General features: G+C 50.4%; 1 protein-coding gene across 3 annotated transcripts in view; it reads left to right on the top strand.

Moving 5' to 3' along the window:
• Positions 1 to 7491: 7491 nt before the first annotated feature.
• The window catches only part of GLCE (glucuronic acid epimerase), a 204766-nt gene continuing 195857 nt past the window's right edge, over positions 7492 to 16400 (top strand). The window contains exon 1 of one of the 3 annotated variants that reach the window (XM_063925525.1): positions 7492 to 7537. Coding sequence is in view for 1 of the 3 variants with exons in the window: in XM_063925524.1 (XP_063781594.1) it covers positions 7813 to 7841 (29 nt within the window). In the remaining 2 variants the exon portion in view is untranslated. Of the gene's footprint in view, positions 7842 to 16400 lie in introns of all 3 variants that reach the window. The other 2 variants (XM_063925526.1, XM_063925524.1) reach the window with 2 other exon arrangements.

Below are 16400 nucleotides of genomic sequence, written 5' to 3'. Positions count from 1 at the left end.
CAATCACACCGTATAACTCGTGATACAATACCCAGTTAACAGTAAGATAACAACTGAGCCTCTCAACAGATGGCTCAACAATAACCCTTTAGTTAAACAATAACTATATACAAGTATTGCAGACAATCCGCACTTGGGATGGGCGCCCAGCATCCACTACGGACTACGAGAAATAGAATTACCGGTGAGTAAATTCTTATTTTCTCTGACGTCCTAAGTGGATGCTGGGACTCCGTAAGGACCATGGGGATTATACCAAAGCTCCCAAACGGGCGGGAGAGTGTGGATGACTCTGCAGCACCGAATGGGCAAACTCTAGGTCCTCCTCAGCCAGGGTGTCAAACTTGTAGAATTTAGCAAATGTGTTTGAACCCGACCAAGTAGCTGCTCGGCAAAGTTGTAAAGCCGAGACCCCTCGGGCAGCCACCCAAGAAGAGCCCACCTTCCTCGTGGAATGGGCTTTCACTGATTTAGGATGCGGCAGTCCAGCCGCAGAATGTGCAAGCTGAATCGTACTACAGATCCAGCGAGCAATAGTCTGCTTTGAAGCAGGTGCACCCAACTTGTTGGGCGCATGCAGGATAAATAGCGAGTCAGTCTTTCTGACGCCAGCTGTCCTGGAAACATAAATTTTCAGGGCCCTGACCACGTCCAACAACTTGGAAGCCTCCAAGTCTTTAGTAGCCGCAGGCACCACAATAGGTTGGTTCAAATGAAAAGCTGATACCACCTTAGGGAGAAACTGGGGACGAGTCCTCAATTCTGCCCTATCCATATGAAAAATCAGATAAGGGCTTTTACATGAAAAGCCGCCAATTCTGATACACGCCTGGCCGAAGCCAAGGCCAACAACATGACCACTTTCCACGTGAGATATTTCAATTCCACGGTTTTAAGTGGCTCAAACCAATGAGACTTTAGGAAATCCAACACCACGTTGAGATCCCAAGGTGCCACTGGAGGCACAAAAGGGAGCTGAATATGCAGCAGTCCCTTAACAAAAGTCTGAACTTCAGGCAGTGAAGCCAGTTCTCTTTGAAAGAAAATCGATAGAGCCGAAATCTGGACTTTAATGGAACCCAATTTTAGGCCCATAGTCACCCCTGACTGTAGGAAGTGCAGGAAACGGCCCAGCTGAAATTCTTCCGTTGGGGCCTTCCTGGCCTCACACCACGCAACATATTTTCGCCAAATGCGGTGATAATGGTTCGCGGTCACTTCTTTCCTAGCTTTAATCAGCGTAGGAATGACTTCCTCCGGAATGCCCTTTTCCTTCAGGATCCGGCGTTCAACCGCCATGCCGTCAAACGCAGCCGCGGTAAGTCTTGGAACAGACAGGTCCCCTGCTGCAGCAGGTCCTGTCTGAGCGGCAGAGGCCATGGGTCCTCTGAGATCATTTCTTGAAGTTCCGGGTACCAAGCTCTTCTTGGCCAAATCCGGAACAATGAGTATAGTTCTTACTCCTCTTCTCCTTATTATCCTCAGTACCTTTGGTATGAGAGGAAGAGGAGGGAACACATAAACCGACCGGTTCACCCACGGTGTCACTAGAGCGTCCACAGCTATCGCCTGAGGGTCTCTTGACCTGGCGCAATGTCTTTCTAGCTTTTTGTTTAGGCGGGACGCCATCATGTCCACCTGTGGCCTTTCCCAACGGTTTACAATCAGTTGGAAGACTTCCGGATGAAGTCCCCACTCTCCCGGGTGGAGGTCGTGCCTACTGAGGAAGTCTGCTTCCCAGTTGTCCACTCCCGGAATGAACACTGCTGACAGTGCTAACACGTGATTTTCCGCCCAACGGAGAATCCTTGTGGCTTCTGCCATCGCCGTCCTGCTTCTTGTGCCGCCCTGTCGGTTTACATGGGCGACTGCCGTGATGTTGTCTGACTGGATCAGTACCGGCTGGTTTTGAAGCAGGGGTTTTGCCTGACAGAGGGCATTGAAAATGGCCCTCAGTTCCAGAATATTTATGTGTAGGGAAGTCTCCTGACTCGACCATAGCCCTTGGAAGTTTCTTCCCTGTGTGACTGCGCCCCAGCCTCGAAGGCTGGCATCCGTGGTCACCAGGACCCAGTCCTGTATGCCGAATCTGCGGCCCTCTTGAAGATGAGCACTTTGCAGCCACCACAGCAGAGACACCCTGGTCCTTGGAGACAGGGTTATCAGGCGATGCATCTGAAGATGCGATCCGGACCACTTGTCCAACAGGTCCCACTGAAAAGTTCTTGCATGGAACCTGCCGAATGGAATTGCTTCGTAGGAAGCTACCATCTTTCCCAGGATCCGCGTGCAGTGATGCACCGACACCTGTTTTGGTTTTAGGAGGCCTCTGACTAGAGATGACAGCTCCTTGGCCTTCTCCTCCGGGAGAAACACTTTTTTCTGTTCTGTGTCCAGAACCATCCCCAGGAACAGTAGACGTGTCGTAGGGACCAGCTGTGACTTTGGAATATTTAGAATCCAGCCGTGCTGTTGTAGCACCTCCCGAGATAGTGCTACCCCGACCAACAACTGCTCCCTGGACCTCGCCTTTATCAGGAGATCGTCCAAGTACGGGATAATTAAAACTCCCTTCTTTCGAAGGAGTATCATCATTTCGGCCATTACCTTGGTAAATACCCTCGGAGCCGTGGATAGACCAAACGGCAACGTCTGGAATTGGTAATGACAATCCTGTACCACAAATCTGAGGTACTCCTGGTGAGGATGGTAAATGGGGACATGCAGGTAAGCATCCTTGATGTCCAGTGATACCATGTAATCCCCCTCGTCCAGGCTTGCAATAACCGCCCTGAGCGATTCCATCTTGAACTTGAATTTTTTTATATATGTGTTCAAGGATTTCAATTTTAAAATGAGTCTCACCGAACCGTCCGGTTTCGGTACCACAAACATTGTGGAATAGTAACCCCGTCCTTGTTGAAGTAGGGGCACTTTGACTATCACCTGCTGGGAATACAGCTTGTGAATTGCCTCTAGCACTGCCTCCCTGCCTGAGGGAGTTGTTGGCAAGGCAGATTTGAGGAAACGGCGGGGGGGGGGGAGACGTCTCGAATTCCAGCTTGTACCCGAGATACTACTTGAAGGATCCAGGGATCCACCCGTGAGCGAGCCCACTGATTGCTGAAGTTTTTGAGACGGGCTCCCACCGTACCTGGCTCCGCCTGTGGAGCCCCAGCGTCATGCGGTGGACTTGGAGGAAGCGAGGGAGGACTTTTGCTCCTGGGAACTGGCTGTATGCTGCAGCTTTTTCCCTCTACCTCTGCCTCTGGGCAGAAAGGACGCGCCTTTAACCCGCTTGCCCTTATGGGGCCGAAAGGACTGTACCTGATAATACGGTGCTTTCTTTGGCTGTGAGGGAACATGGGGTAAAAATGTAGACTTCCCAGTTGATGCTGTGGAAACGAGGTCCGAGAGACCATCCCCGAACAACTCCTCACCCTTATAAGGCAAAACTTCCATGTGCCTTTTAGAATCTGCATCACCTGTCCACTGCCGAGTCCATAACCCTCTCCTGGCAGAAATGGACATTGCACTTATTTTAGATGCCAGCCGGCAAATATCCCTCTGTGCATCTCTCATGTATAAGACTGCGTCTTTAATATGCTCTACGGTTAGCAATATAGTGTCCCTGTCTAGGGTATCAATATTTTCCGACAGGGAATCTGACCACGCAGCTGCAGCACTGCACATCCACGCTGAAGCAATAGCTGGTCTCAGTATAATACCTGTGTGTGTATATACAGACTTCAGGATAGCCTCCTGCTTTCTATCAGCAGGTTCCTTTAGGGCGGCCGTATCCGGAGACGGTAGTGCCACCTTCTTTGACAAGCGTGTGAGCGCTTTATCCACCCTAGGGGATGCTTCCCAACGTGACCTATCCTCTGGCGGGAAAGGGTACGTCATTAGTAACCTTTTAGAAATTACCAGTTTCTTATCGGGGGAAGCCCACGCTTCTTCACACACTTAATTTAATTCCTCAGGTGGAGGAAAAACTACTGGTAGTTTTTTCTCTCCAAACATAATACCCTTTTTTGTGGTACCTGGGGTAACATCAGAAATATGCAACACATTTTTCATTGCCTCAATCATGTAACGTGTGGCCCTATTGGAAGTTACATTAATCTCATCGTCGTCGACACTGGAGTCAGTATCCGTGTCGACATCTGTGTCTGCCATCTGAGGTAGCGGGCGTTTTAGAGCCCCTGATGGCTTTTGAGACGCCTGGGCAGGCACAGGCTGAGAAGCCGGCTGTCCCATATTTGGTATGTCGTCAAACCTTTTATGTGAGGAGTCGACACTGTCGCGTAATTCCTTCCACATAACCATCCACTCAGGTGTCGACCCCGCAGGGGGTGACATCACATTTATCGCCATCTGCTCCGCCTCCACGTAAGCCTCTTCATCAAACATGTCGACACAGCCGTACCGACACACCGCACACACACAGGGAATGCTCTGACAGAGGACAGGACCCCACAAAGCCCTTTGGGGAGACAGAGAGAGAGTATGCCAGCACACACCAGAGCGCTATAATAATACAGTCATTAACTGAATTATTTCCCCTTATAGCTGCTATATAAGTTATACTGCGCCTAAATTTAGTGCCCCCCCTCTCTTTTTTACCCTTTGTAGCTTGATACTGCAGGGGAGAGCCAGGGAGCGATCCTTCCAGCGGAGCTGTGAGGGAAAAATGGCGCCAGTGTGCTGAGGGAGTTAGCCCCGCCCCTTTTTCGGCAGACTTTTCTCCCGCTTTTTTCAGGAATTCTGGCAGGGGTAATTTATCACATATATAGCCCTGGGACTTTATATTGTGATATATTTGCCAGTCAAGGTGTTTATATTGCTGCTCAGGGCGCCCCCCCCCCCAGCGCCCTGCACCCATCAGTGACCGGAGTGTGAGGTGTGCATGAGGAGCAATGGCGCACAGCTGCAGTGCTGTGCGCTACCTTGTTGAAGACCGAGGTCTTCTGCCGCCGATTTTCCGGACCACTTCTTGCTTCTGGCTCTGTAAGGGGGACGGCGGCGCGGCTCCGGGACCGAACGATCGAGGTCGGATCCTGTGTTCGATCCCTCTGGAGCTAATGGTGTCCAGTAGCCTAAGAAGCCCAAGCTAGCTGCAAGCAGGTAGGTTCGCTTCTTCTCCCCTTAGTCCCTCGCTGCAGTGAGTCTGTTGCCAGCAGATTTCACTGTAAAATAAAAAACCTAAAATATACTTTCTTTCTAGGAGCTCAGGAGAGCCCCTAGTGTGCATCCAGCTCATCCGGGCACAAGACTCTAACTGAGGTCTGGAGGAGGGTCATAGTGGGAGGAGCCAGTGCACACCAGGTAGTCCTAAAGCTTTCTTTAGTTGTGCCCAGTCTCCTGCGGAGCCGCTATTCCCCATGGTCCTTACGGAGTCCCAGCATCCACTTAGGACGTCAGAGAAAATAATTTGTCTATCTTTTTTATGTCGACCATTTTCATGTCGACCGTTTGACCATGTTGACCTTTTGACCCTATTGACCTTTTGTATTGTCTACCTTTTTCATGTCGACCTTTTGACCTTGTCGACCTAATGTCTGTCCAACATATGGTGTCTATTGACTGTCTAGCTAGATACTGTCTATCTATCAACCGGATACCCTCACACCTGGGAAGGACCCATGCACAAGTCCCGGGTGTAACCCGCTTCATGGGATGTGAAAGCGGTATATGTTAGATACCAGTTCACCATTGGATGACCACCCTAATGGGCCCTATAAATTGCCGTCTTTCTTTATTAATAAAATACAAATAAAACGCTTTCTATGTACTTCACAGTGTAATGGAGCAGAGTGAAAGCCAAAAAAAAGTAGCAAGGCACCTGAAAAACATAGGCACTATATATATATTTGATTATAATGCCACAGTACAGGTTGAGTATCCCATATCCAAATATTCCGAAATACGGAATTTTTTGAGTGAGACTGAGATAGTGAAACCTTTGTTTTCTGATTGCTCAATGTACACAAACTTTATTTAATACAGAAAGTTATTACAAATATAGTATTAAATGACCTTCAGGCTGTTTGTATAAGGTGTATATGAAACATAAATGAATTGTGTGACTGTACACACTTTGTTTAATGCACAAAGTTATTAAAAATATTGGCTAAAATGACATTCAGGCTGTGTGTATAAGGTGTATATGATCATACCTCCCAACTGTCCCGATTTTCGCGGGACAGTCCCGTTTTTTGGGGACTATCCCGCTGTCCCACCCGCGGGCCGCAGTGTCCCGCGGTGGGGGGGGGGGGGGGGCAGTTGGGAGTCTCTGTCACCCGCTGCCCTGCTTAGCAGAGCAGCGGTGAATAGACGCTGTGCGCATGCGCACAGCGTCTATTCAGTGCAGACAGAGGGAGAGGAGGCATGCCAGCGGCTCACAGAGCGCTGGGCATGTCCCCTCAGTGACGAAAACGGGGGCGTGACTCGCGATTGCGGGTCCTCCCGCGAAACCACGCCCCCTTTTGTAGGCCACGCCTCCTTTTCGGGAGCGCGCGCGGCTTTGCCGCGCGAGTGTCCCGCTTCCCCGAAGAAGGAAGTTGGGAGGTATGTATGATACATAAATGTATTCTGTGCTTAAACTTAGGTCCCATCGCCATGATATCTCATTATGGTATGCAATTATTCCAAAATACGGAAAAATCCCATATCCAAAATACTTCTGGTCCCAAGCATTTTGGATAACGGATACTCAACCTGTATTATACTGAAATACTAGCTATCAGTGCTACCATGTCAGTAAGTTTACCATCAGTCAGTAAATTCGTGGAGGGAACGTTATCTTCCCCAAATCTGAGTCATTGTGACTTTGGGGCAGATGTATTAACCTGAAGAAGGCATAAGGAAGTGATAAACCAGTGATATGTGCAAGGTGATAAAGGTACCAGCCAATCAGCTCCAATATGTAAATTAGCAGTTAGGAGCTGATTGGCTGGTGCCTTTATCACCTTGCACATATCACTGGTTTATCACTTCCTTATGCCTTCTCCAGGTTAATACATCTGCCCCAATATACCTGTAAAAGATTTCCTGTACCTCCTATAATCCTGACCTGTTGTGCTCTTTTACTAAACATCATCATCATCATACTACATGACACCCCCCCCCCCCCCTCACTAGAAACTCATCTCAAGGGGGCGGGGATCCAGCACAGTGGGCGTGGCTTCACACAATGTTGGCGTTTCAGGGCGGACAACATTTCAGGACACATTTTTGTCCCCGATTGTATGTGACGATTGGATCGATGGCTGACACGGTGAGCGTGCGCCGCCCCCCGCTGATATAGACAGGATAATGAGAACGGGGAGCGAGCGAGAGAGATATCGGCGATCCGTGTGACGTCACCAGCACACGCTCCTGACTGACAGCGGTCCCACGTGACCGTCCGTCACCAGATTGGCGCTTTCATTCAAACATTGCGTGATGACATCACAGTCCCGTCGGAGCCACGTCGCGGCGAGTTCATTACGCCTGCGCGCAGAGCAGCAAGGTGGCGGACAGTGCGGAGCTGAAGGTAAAGCGCAGCTGGAATTGGGGGACCGGGATCCCGGCCAGAGTTCGGTGCGGAGGAGTCCCAGTAACCGGTCGGAGAGCCGGGGTAGGCAGGGTCTGGAGGCGTTGGGGAGCCGAGTGGTCTGCGTGCAAGAATAGAATCGCCACTGTTATTGTTGCTGCCATCCAAGTGGAGGGGCTGTGCTGGGTGACCGCAGGGATCCTTGGGGGCAGTGCTATCGCCGAGTGGTACGGTGTGTGTGAAGGGGGGACGGATGGAGATCGTGGTCGGTGCTGATGTTCGGCTCTATGTTGCTGCATGAGAGGTGAGCGTGGTCCCTGACACTTCCTAACTGTTACCGGCAACCCTCTGCCTGCCTGCCACACCGTTCCTTCACTTCCTTACCCTTCCCTGCATCCTCTCAATCATTCTCCCAATCTGTTCTCTGCATCCCTTCCATCATCTTCCCTGCATACAAGCGACCACCCCGGCATGCCTCCCTCCCCACCATCAGCCTCTCTGCAACCCCTGCCTCCCCACCATCTACCCCTCCGCCACCCCTGCCTCCCCACCATCTACCCTTCTGCCACCCCTGCCTCCCCTCCATCTGCCCCTCTGCCACCCCTGCCTCCCCTCCATCTGCCCCTCTGCCACCCCTGCCTCCCCTCCATCTGCCCCTCTGCCACTCCTGCCTCCCCTCCATCTGCCCCTCTGCCACCCCTGCCTCTCCTCCATCTGCCCCTCTGCCACCTCTGCCTCGCCACCATCAGCCCCTCTGCCTCCCCACCATCAGCCTCTCTGCCACCCCTGCCTCCCCACCATCAGCCTCTCTGCCACCCCTGCCTCCCCACCATCAGCCTCTCTGCCACCCCTGCCTCCCCACCATCAGCCTCTCTGCCACCCTTGCCTCACAACCATCAGCCTCCCCACCATCAGCCCCTCTGCCTCCCCACCATCAGCCCCTCTGCCTCCCCACCATCAGCCCCTCTGCCTCCCCACCATCAGCCCCTCTGCCTCCCCTCCATCTGCCCCTCTGCAACCCCTGCCTCCCCACCATCTGCCCCTCTGCCTCCCCTCCATCAGCCTCTCTGCCACCCCTGCCTCCCCTCCATCAGCCTCTCTGCCACCCCTGCCTCCCCTCCATCAGCCTCTCTGCCACCCCTGCCTCCCCTCCATCAGCCTCTCTGCCACCCCTGCCTCCCCACCATCAGCCTCTCTGCCACCCCTGCCTCCCCACCATCAGCCTCTGCCACCCCTGCCTCCCCACCATCAGCCCCTCTGCCTCCCCTCCATCTGCCCCTCTGCAACCCCTGCCTCCCCACCATCTGCCCCTCTGCCTCCCCTCCATCTGCCCCTCTGCAACCCCTGCCTCCCCTCCATCTGCCTCTCTGCAACCCCTGCATTCTGTCCAGTATCCTCCGCTATATCTGGCCTCCTGTTCAGTTACTCCCTTACCCTTCTGTATCCCCATCCATCATCCTCTCTATCCCCTGCTCGTCCTCAGTTTCTGTGTTCTCCACTATCTCTGGTCTCTACTTCAGCCATCATCCTCTCTTGATCCAAAAATATCCCCTGTATCACCTCATTCATCCTGTGATCCCACTAGCATCCCCTCTGTGGGGTAAATTTGCAAAGGTGTTTTTTTTTTAGAAGTGGCTATGTTGACCATAGCAACCAATTAGATTCTAGCCATTATCTTCTAGAAGCAGCTAGATAAATGTTAATCTGATTGGTTGCTATCGCCAAAATCTCCACTTAAAAAAAAAAAAAAAAAAAAAAAACTCCCACCGTTTGTAAATATATCCCTTATGCTCTCTATCCGCCTACCTGCATTCCCCATCTCCCTGCTGTCCCCTTCTTCCATCAGCTCCTGTCAGTACATACTTTCCATGTATTCTCAGTATAGAGCCTCCTCAGATACTGTATCTTGTATGATGTAGTATACGGTATCCAATTCTATTGCAGGTTGCCTTGACATTGCTTTAAAGTATGTATACAGATATATATACATAATCTTGTATATCTTTTGTTTTTGGTTTCATAGAAGCAATTGCCTGCTAAATATATTGGACCTGGGGTTTAGCATTAGATTGTTGGTCAGTGATGCTTGGAATGACATGCAGTTATGTTATTCTACAATGTTGTAGGTTTTTTTCCCTTTTTTTGGGGGGAGGGGGGTTGTGGTTTATGGTCTTCTATGATTGTCTCTAAATTGTTTTAAGGTAGACTAGAGTTTGACATGGTACAGTAAAATATTCTTGGATACAGATGGATAAATTATCACCATTTCTCTATCGTCCTAAGTGGATGCTGGGGTTCCTGAAAGGACCATGGGGAATAGCGGCTCCGCAGGAGACAGGGCACAAAAAAGTAAAGCTTTACTAGGTCAGGTGGTGTGCACTGGCTCCTCCCCCCATGACCCTCCTCCAGACTCCAGTTAGATTTTGTGCCCGAACGAGAAGGGTGCAATCTAGGTGGCTCTCCTAAAGAGCTGCTTAGAGAAAGTTTAGTTTAGGTTTTTTTCTTTACAGTGAGTCCTGCTGGCAACAGGATCACTGCAACGTGGGACTTAGGGGGAAAGTAGTAAACTCACCTGCATGCAGAGTGGATTTGCTGCTTGGCTACTGGACACCATTAGCTCCAGAGGGATCGAACACAGGCCCAGCCGTGGAGTCCGGTCCCGGAGCCGCGCCGCCGACCCCCTTGCAGATGCTGAAGCGTGAAGAGGTCCGGAAACCGGCGGCTGAAGACTCCTCAGTCTTCATAAGGTAGCGCACAGCACTGCAGCTGTGCGCCATTTTCCTCTCAGCACACTTCACTGGGCAGTCACTGAGGGTGCAGAGCGCTGGGGGGGGGGCGCTCTGAGAGGCAAATATAAACCTTATACAAGGCTAAAAATACCTCACATATAGCCCATAGGGGCTATATGGAGATATTTAACCCCTGCCTGACTGGAAAAATAGCGGGAGAAGAACCCGCCGAAAAAGGGGCGGGGCCTATCTCCTCAGCACACGGCGCCATTTTCTGTCACAGCTCCGCTGGTCAGAACGGCTCCCAGGTCTCTCCCCTGCACTGCACTACAGAAACAGGGTAAAACAGAGAGGGGGGGCACATTAATGGCTATATATATATATATATTAAAGCAGCTATAAGGGAGCACTTAATATAAGGATATCCCTTGTATATATAGCGCTTTGTGGTGTGTGCTGGCAGACTCTCCCTCTGTCTCCCCAAAAGGGCTAGTGGGTCCTGTCTTCATTAGAGCATTCCCTGTGAGTTTGCGGTGTGTGTCGGTACGTGGTGTCGACATGTATGAGGACGATATTGGTGTGGAGGCGGAGCAATTGCCAAATATGCAGATGTCACCCCCCAGGGGGTCGACACCAGAATGGATGCCTTTATTTGTGGAATTACGTGACAATCAATTAATGCCTGTCCAGGCGCCTCAAACACCGTCAGGGGCTGTAAAACGCCCTTTGCCTCAGTCGGTCGACACAGACCCAGACACGGGCACTGATTCCAGTGACGACGGTAGAAATTCAAACGTATTTTCCAGTAGGGCCACACGTTATATGATTTTGGCAATGAAGGAGACGTTACATTTAGCTGATACTACAGATACCGTAAAACAGGGTATTATGTATGGTGTGAAAAAACTACAAACAGTTTTTCCTGAATCAGAAGAATTAAATGACGTGTGTGATGAAGCGTGGGTTGCTCCTGATAAAAAGTTGATAATTTCAAAAAAGTTATTGGCATTATACCCTTTCCCGCCAGAGGTTAGGGCGCGCTGGGAAACACCCCCTAAGGTGGACAAGGCGCTCACACGCTTATCCAAACAAGTGGCGTTACCCTCTCCTGAGACGGCCGCACTTAAGGATCCATCAGATAGAAAGATGGAAGTTATTCAAAAGAATATATACACACATGCAGGTGTTATACTACGACCAGCTATAGCAACTGCCTGGATGTGCAGTGCTGGAGTAGTTTGGTCAGAATCCCTGATTGAAAATATTGATACCCTAGATAGGGACAATGTTTTACTGTCGTTAGAACAAATAAAGGATGCATTTATCTATATGCGTGATGCACAGAGGGATATTTGCACACTGGCATCTCGGGTGAGTGCTATGTCCATTTCAGCCAGAAGAGCCTTATGGACACGACAGTGGACAGGCGATGCGGATTCAAAACGTCACATGGAGGTTTTGCCGTATAAAGGGGAGGAGTTATTTGGAGTTGGTCTATCAGACTTGGTGGCCACGGCTACTGCCGGGAAATCCACTTTTTTACCTCAAGTCACTCCCCAACAGAGAAAGGCACCGACCTTTCAACCGCAGCCTTTTCGCTCCTACAAAAATAAGAGAGCAAAGGGCTTGTCGTACCTGCCACGAGGCAGAGGAAGAGGGAAGAGACACCAACAGGCAGCTCCTTCCCAGGAACAGAAGCCCTCCCCGGCTCCTGCAAAAACCTCAGCATGACGCTGGGGCCTCTCAAGCGGACTCGGGGACAGTGGGGGGCCGTCTCAAAAATTACAGCGCGCAGTGGGCTCACTCGCAGGTAGACCCCTGGATCCTGCAGATAATATCTCAGGGGTACAGGTTGGAATTAGAGACGGATCCTCCTCATCGTTTCCTGAAGTCTGCCTTACCAACCGTCTCTTCCGAAAGGGAGAGGGTGTTGGAAGCCATTCACAAGCTGTACGCTCAGCAGGTGATAGTCAAAGTACCCCTATTACAACAAGGAAAGGGGTATTATTCCACTCTATTTGTGGTACCGAAGCCGGATGGCTCGGTAAGGCCTATTCTAAATCTGAAGTCCTTGAACCTCTACATAAAAAAGTTCAAGTTCAAGATGGAGTCACTCAGAGCAGTGATAGCGAACCTGGAAGAAGGGGACTTTATGGTATCCTTGGACATCAAGGATGCGTATCTACACGTTCCGATTTACCCCGCACACCAGGGGTACCTCAGGTTCATTGTTCAAAACTGTCACTATCAGTTTCAGACGCTGCCGTTCGGATTGTCCACGGCGCCTCGGGTCTTTACCAAGGTAATGGCCGAGATGATGATTCTTCTTCGAAGAAAAGGCGTATTAGTTATCCCATACTTGGACGATCTCCTAATAAGGGCAAGGTCCAGAGAACAGCTGGAGACAGCTTTAGCACTATCTCAAGAGGTGCTAAGACAACACGGGTGGATTCTGAATATTCCAAAATCCCATTTAATCCCGACAACTCGTCTGCTGTTCCTAGGAATGATTCTGGACACGGTTCAGAAAAAGGTTTTCCTTCCAGAGGAAAAAGCCAAGGAGTTATCCGATCTGGTCAGGAACCTCCTAAAACCAGGAAAAGTGTCAGTACATCAATGCACAAGAGTCCTGGGAAAAATGGTGGCTTCTTACGAAGCAATTCCATTCGGCAGATTCCATGCAAGAATATTCCAAAGGGATCTGTTGGACAAATGGTCAGGGTCGCATCTGCAGATGCACCTGCGAATAACCCTGTCACCAAAGACAAGGGTGTCACTTCTGTGGTGGTTGCAGAAGGCTCACCTATTAGAAGGCCGCAGATTCGGCATTCAGGATTGGATCCTGGTGACCACGGACGCCAGCCTGAGAGGCTGGGGAGCAGTCACACAAGGAAGAAACTTCCAGGGAGTATGGACGAGTCTGGAAAAGTCTCTTCACATAAACATTCTGGAACTAAGAGCAATCTACAATGCTCTAAGCCAGGCGGAACTTCTCCTGCAAGGAAAGCCGGTGTTGATTCAGTCGGACAACATCACGGCGGTCGCCCATGTAAACAGGCAGGGCGGCACAAGAAGCAGGAGTGCAATGGCAGAAGCTGCCAAGATTCTTCGCTGGGCGGAGAATCACGTGATAGCACTGTCAGCAGTGTTCATCCCGGGCGTGGACAACTGGGAAGCAGACTTCCTCAGCAGACACGATCTTCATCCGGGAGAGTGGGGTCTACATCCAGAAGTCTTCAACATGTTAATAGACCGTTGGGAAAGACCAATTGTAGACATGATGGCGTCTCGCCTCAACAAAAAAACTGGACAAATATTGCGCCAGGTCAAGAGATCCACAGGCAATAGCTGTGGACGCACTGGTAACTCCTTGGGTGTACCAGTCAGTGTATGTGTTTCCTCCTCTGCCGCTCATACCAAAGGTATTGAAGATCATACGGCAAAGAAGAGTAAGAACAATACTAGTGGTTCCGGATTGGCCGAGAAGGACTTGGTATCCGGAACTTCAAGAGATGCTCACGGACGAACCGTGGCCTCTACCTCTGAGAAGGGACCTGCTACAGCAGGGTCCCTGTCTTTTTCAAGACTTACCGCGGCTGCGTTTGACGGCATGGCGGTTGAACGCCAGATCCTAAAAGGGAAAGGCATTCCAGAAGAAGTCATTCCTACCTTGATTAAGGCACGGAAGGAAGTCACCGTGAAACATTATCACCGCATTTGGCGAAAATATGTAGCGTGGTGCGAGGATCGGAGGGTTCCGACGGAGGAATTCCAACTGGGTCGTTTCCTACATTTCCTGCAATCAGGATTATCTATGGGTCTCAAATTGGGATCCATTAAGGTTCAAATTTCGGCCCTGTCAATATTCTTCCAAAAAGAATTGGCCTCTGTCCCTGAGGTCCAGACTTTTGTCAAGGGAGTACTGCATATACAGCCTCCTGTGGTGCCTCCGGTGGCACCGTGGGATCTAAATGTAGTTTTAGATTTCCTCAAATCCCATTGGTTTGAACCATTGAAAAAGGTGGATTTGAAATATCTCACATTGAAAGTGACTATGTTACTAGCCCTGGCCTCTGCCAGGAGAGTATCTGAATTGGCGGCTTTATCTTATAAAAGTCCTTATCTAATCTTCCATTCGGATAGGGCAGAACTGCGGACTCGTCCGCATTTTCTCCCTAAAGTGGTATCAGCATTTCATCTGAACCAACCTATTGTGGTGCCTGCGGCCACTAGCGACTTGGAGGACTCCAAGTTGTTGGACGTTGTCAGAGCCTTAAAAATATACATTGCAAGGACGGCTGGAGTCAGAAAATCTGACTCGCTGTTTATATTGTATGCACCCAACAAGTTGGGCGCACCTGCTTCTAAGCAGTCGATTGCTCGTTGGATTTGTAACACAATTCAACTTGCACATTCTGTGGCAGGCCTGCCACAGCCTAAAACTGTAAAAGCCCACTCCACAAGGAAGGTGGGCTCATCTTGGGCGGCTGCCCGAGGGGTCTCGGCATTACAACTCTGCCGAGCAGCTACGTGGTCGGGGGAGAACACGTTTGTAAAATTTTACAAATTTGATACCCTGGCAAAGGAGGACCTGGAGTTCTCTCATTCGGTGCTGCAGAGTCATCCGCACTCTCCCGCCCGTTTGGGAGCTTTGGTATAATCCCCATGGTCCTTTCAGGAACCCCAGCATCCACTTAGGACGATAGAGAAAATAAGAATTTACTTACCGATAATTCTATTTCTCGGAGTCCGTAGTGGATGCTGGGCGCCCATCCCAAGTGCGGATTATCTGCAATACTTGTACATAGTTATTGTTAACTAATTCGGGTTATTGTTAAGGAGCCATCTTTAAGAGGCCCTTTCTGTTGTCATACTGTTAACTGGGTTTAGATCACAAGTTGTACGGTGTGATTGGTGTGGCTGGTATGAGTCTTACCCGGGATTCAAAATGCCTCCCTTATTGTGTATGCTCGTCCGGGCACAGTACCTAACTGGAGTCTGGAGGAGGGTCATGGGGGGAGGAGCCAGTGCACACCACCTGACCTAGTAAAGCTTTACTTTTTTGTGCCCTGTCTCCTGCGGAGCCGCTATTCCCCATGGTCCTTTCAGGAACCCCAGCATCCACTACGGACTCCGAGAAATAGAATTATCGGTAAGTAAATTCTTATTATTTATCTGGGAACCGGTCTGTAGTTCGACAGCAACTAGGTCGACGGTGTCTAGGTCAACCTCTATTGGTCGACAGTAACTAGGTCGACAGGGTCTCTAGGTCGACGTGTTCTAGGTCAAAAGGTCGATGTGAGTTTCTCACTTTTTTTGGGGGGGGGGGGGGGGGGGGGGGGGGGAACTTTTTCATACTGAACAATCCATGCGGACTACTATTGGAATAGTAACCTGTGCCGAGGACAGCGGTAGTGGAGCGAGGCACCTTGCCCCGAAGCTTCGCTCGCCATGCGAGATGACACAGTACACTAATTGTGGTTCCCGGTCACTGTATGGAGAAAACGACACCCCCCAAAAAAAAATCACTCATGTCGACCTTTTGACCTGTCAGCCTAATTACTGTCGACCTTCCTTACCACACTCATAAAGTATATGAAAAATACAAAGAATATATTATAAATATCATCTTGTATTATGTAATCATTTTTATAGTCAATGGCAGGTGAGACAGTGCCTCCCCTGCCTATCTTCTCCACACATCTCTAAACAAAAGTATATACTGCTGCACCTGCGTATAATGCCCACATGAACCATTGGGCCCATATATTGTGTGTAAATCTGGCTCTGGTACTAGCCAGTGCCTCCCCGGCCATTTACCTCACCGCACGTCCCTTCTCTTCTGGTCCGCACTTTCTCTCAACTGCTGACAGCAGAAGGACTCCACACTTGTAGCCCAAGTATAGCACTGGTGCGCCCCCCCCCCCCCCCCCCCCCCCCCCCCCCCCCCCAGGAGGAGTGAGGCTGGATCTGGGAGTCGAGGGCCCGTGAGACAGAGGCTAGTCTTGGCCTAGAGAGCAGCAGACCTTCCCTGGGACGGAGGTGTGTTTGGCCGGGCTTTACATTTTGGTGCGTGGCGATGTCTCCCGTAAACGGGGACCTGGCGGCTGCGTGTACCTGCAGGATGGCTGTGT

The sequence above is a fragment of the Pseudophryne corroboree genome, chromosome 6, assembly GCF_028390025.1.
Source record: "Pseudophryne corroboree isolate aPseCor3 chromosome 6, aPseCor3.hap2, whole genome shotgun sequence".
Classification (NCBI taxonomy): Eukaryota; Metazoa; Chordata; class Amphibia; order Anura; family Myobatrachidae; genus Pseudophryne; species Pseudophryne corroboree.
Note: the sequence above shows the minus strand (reverse complement) of the source record. Positions and strands in the feature narration are given on the sequence as shown.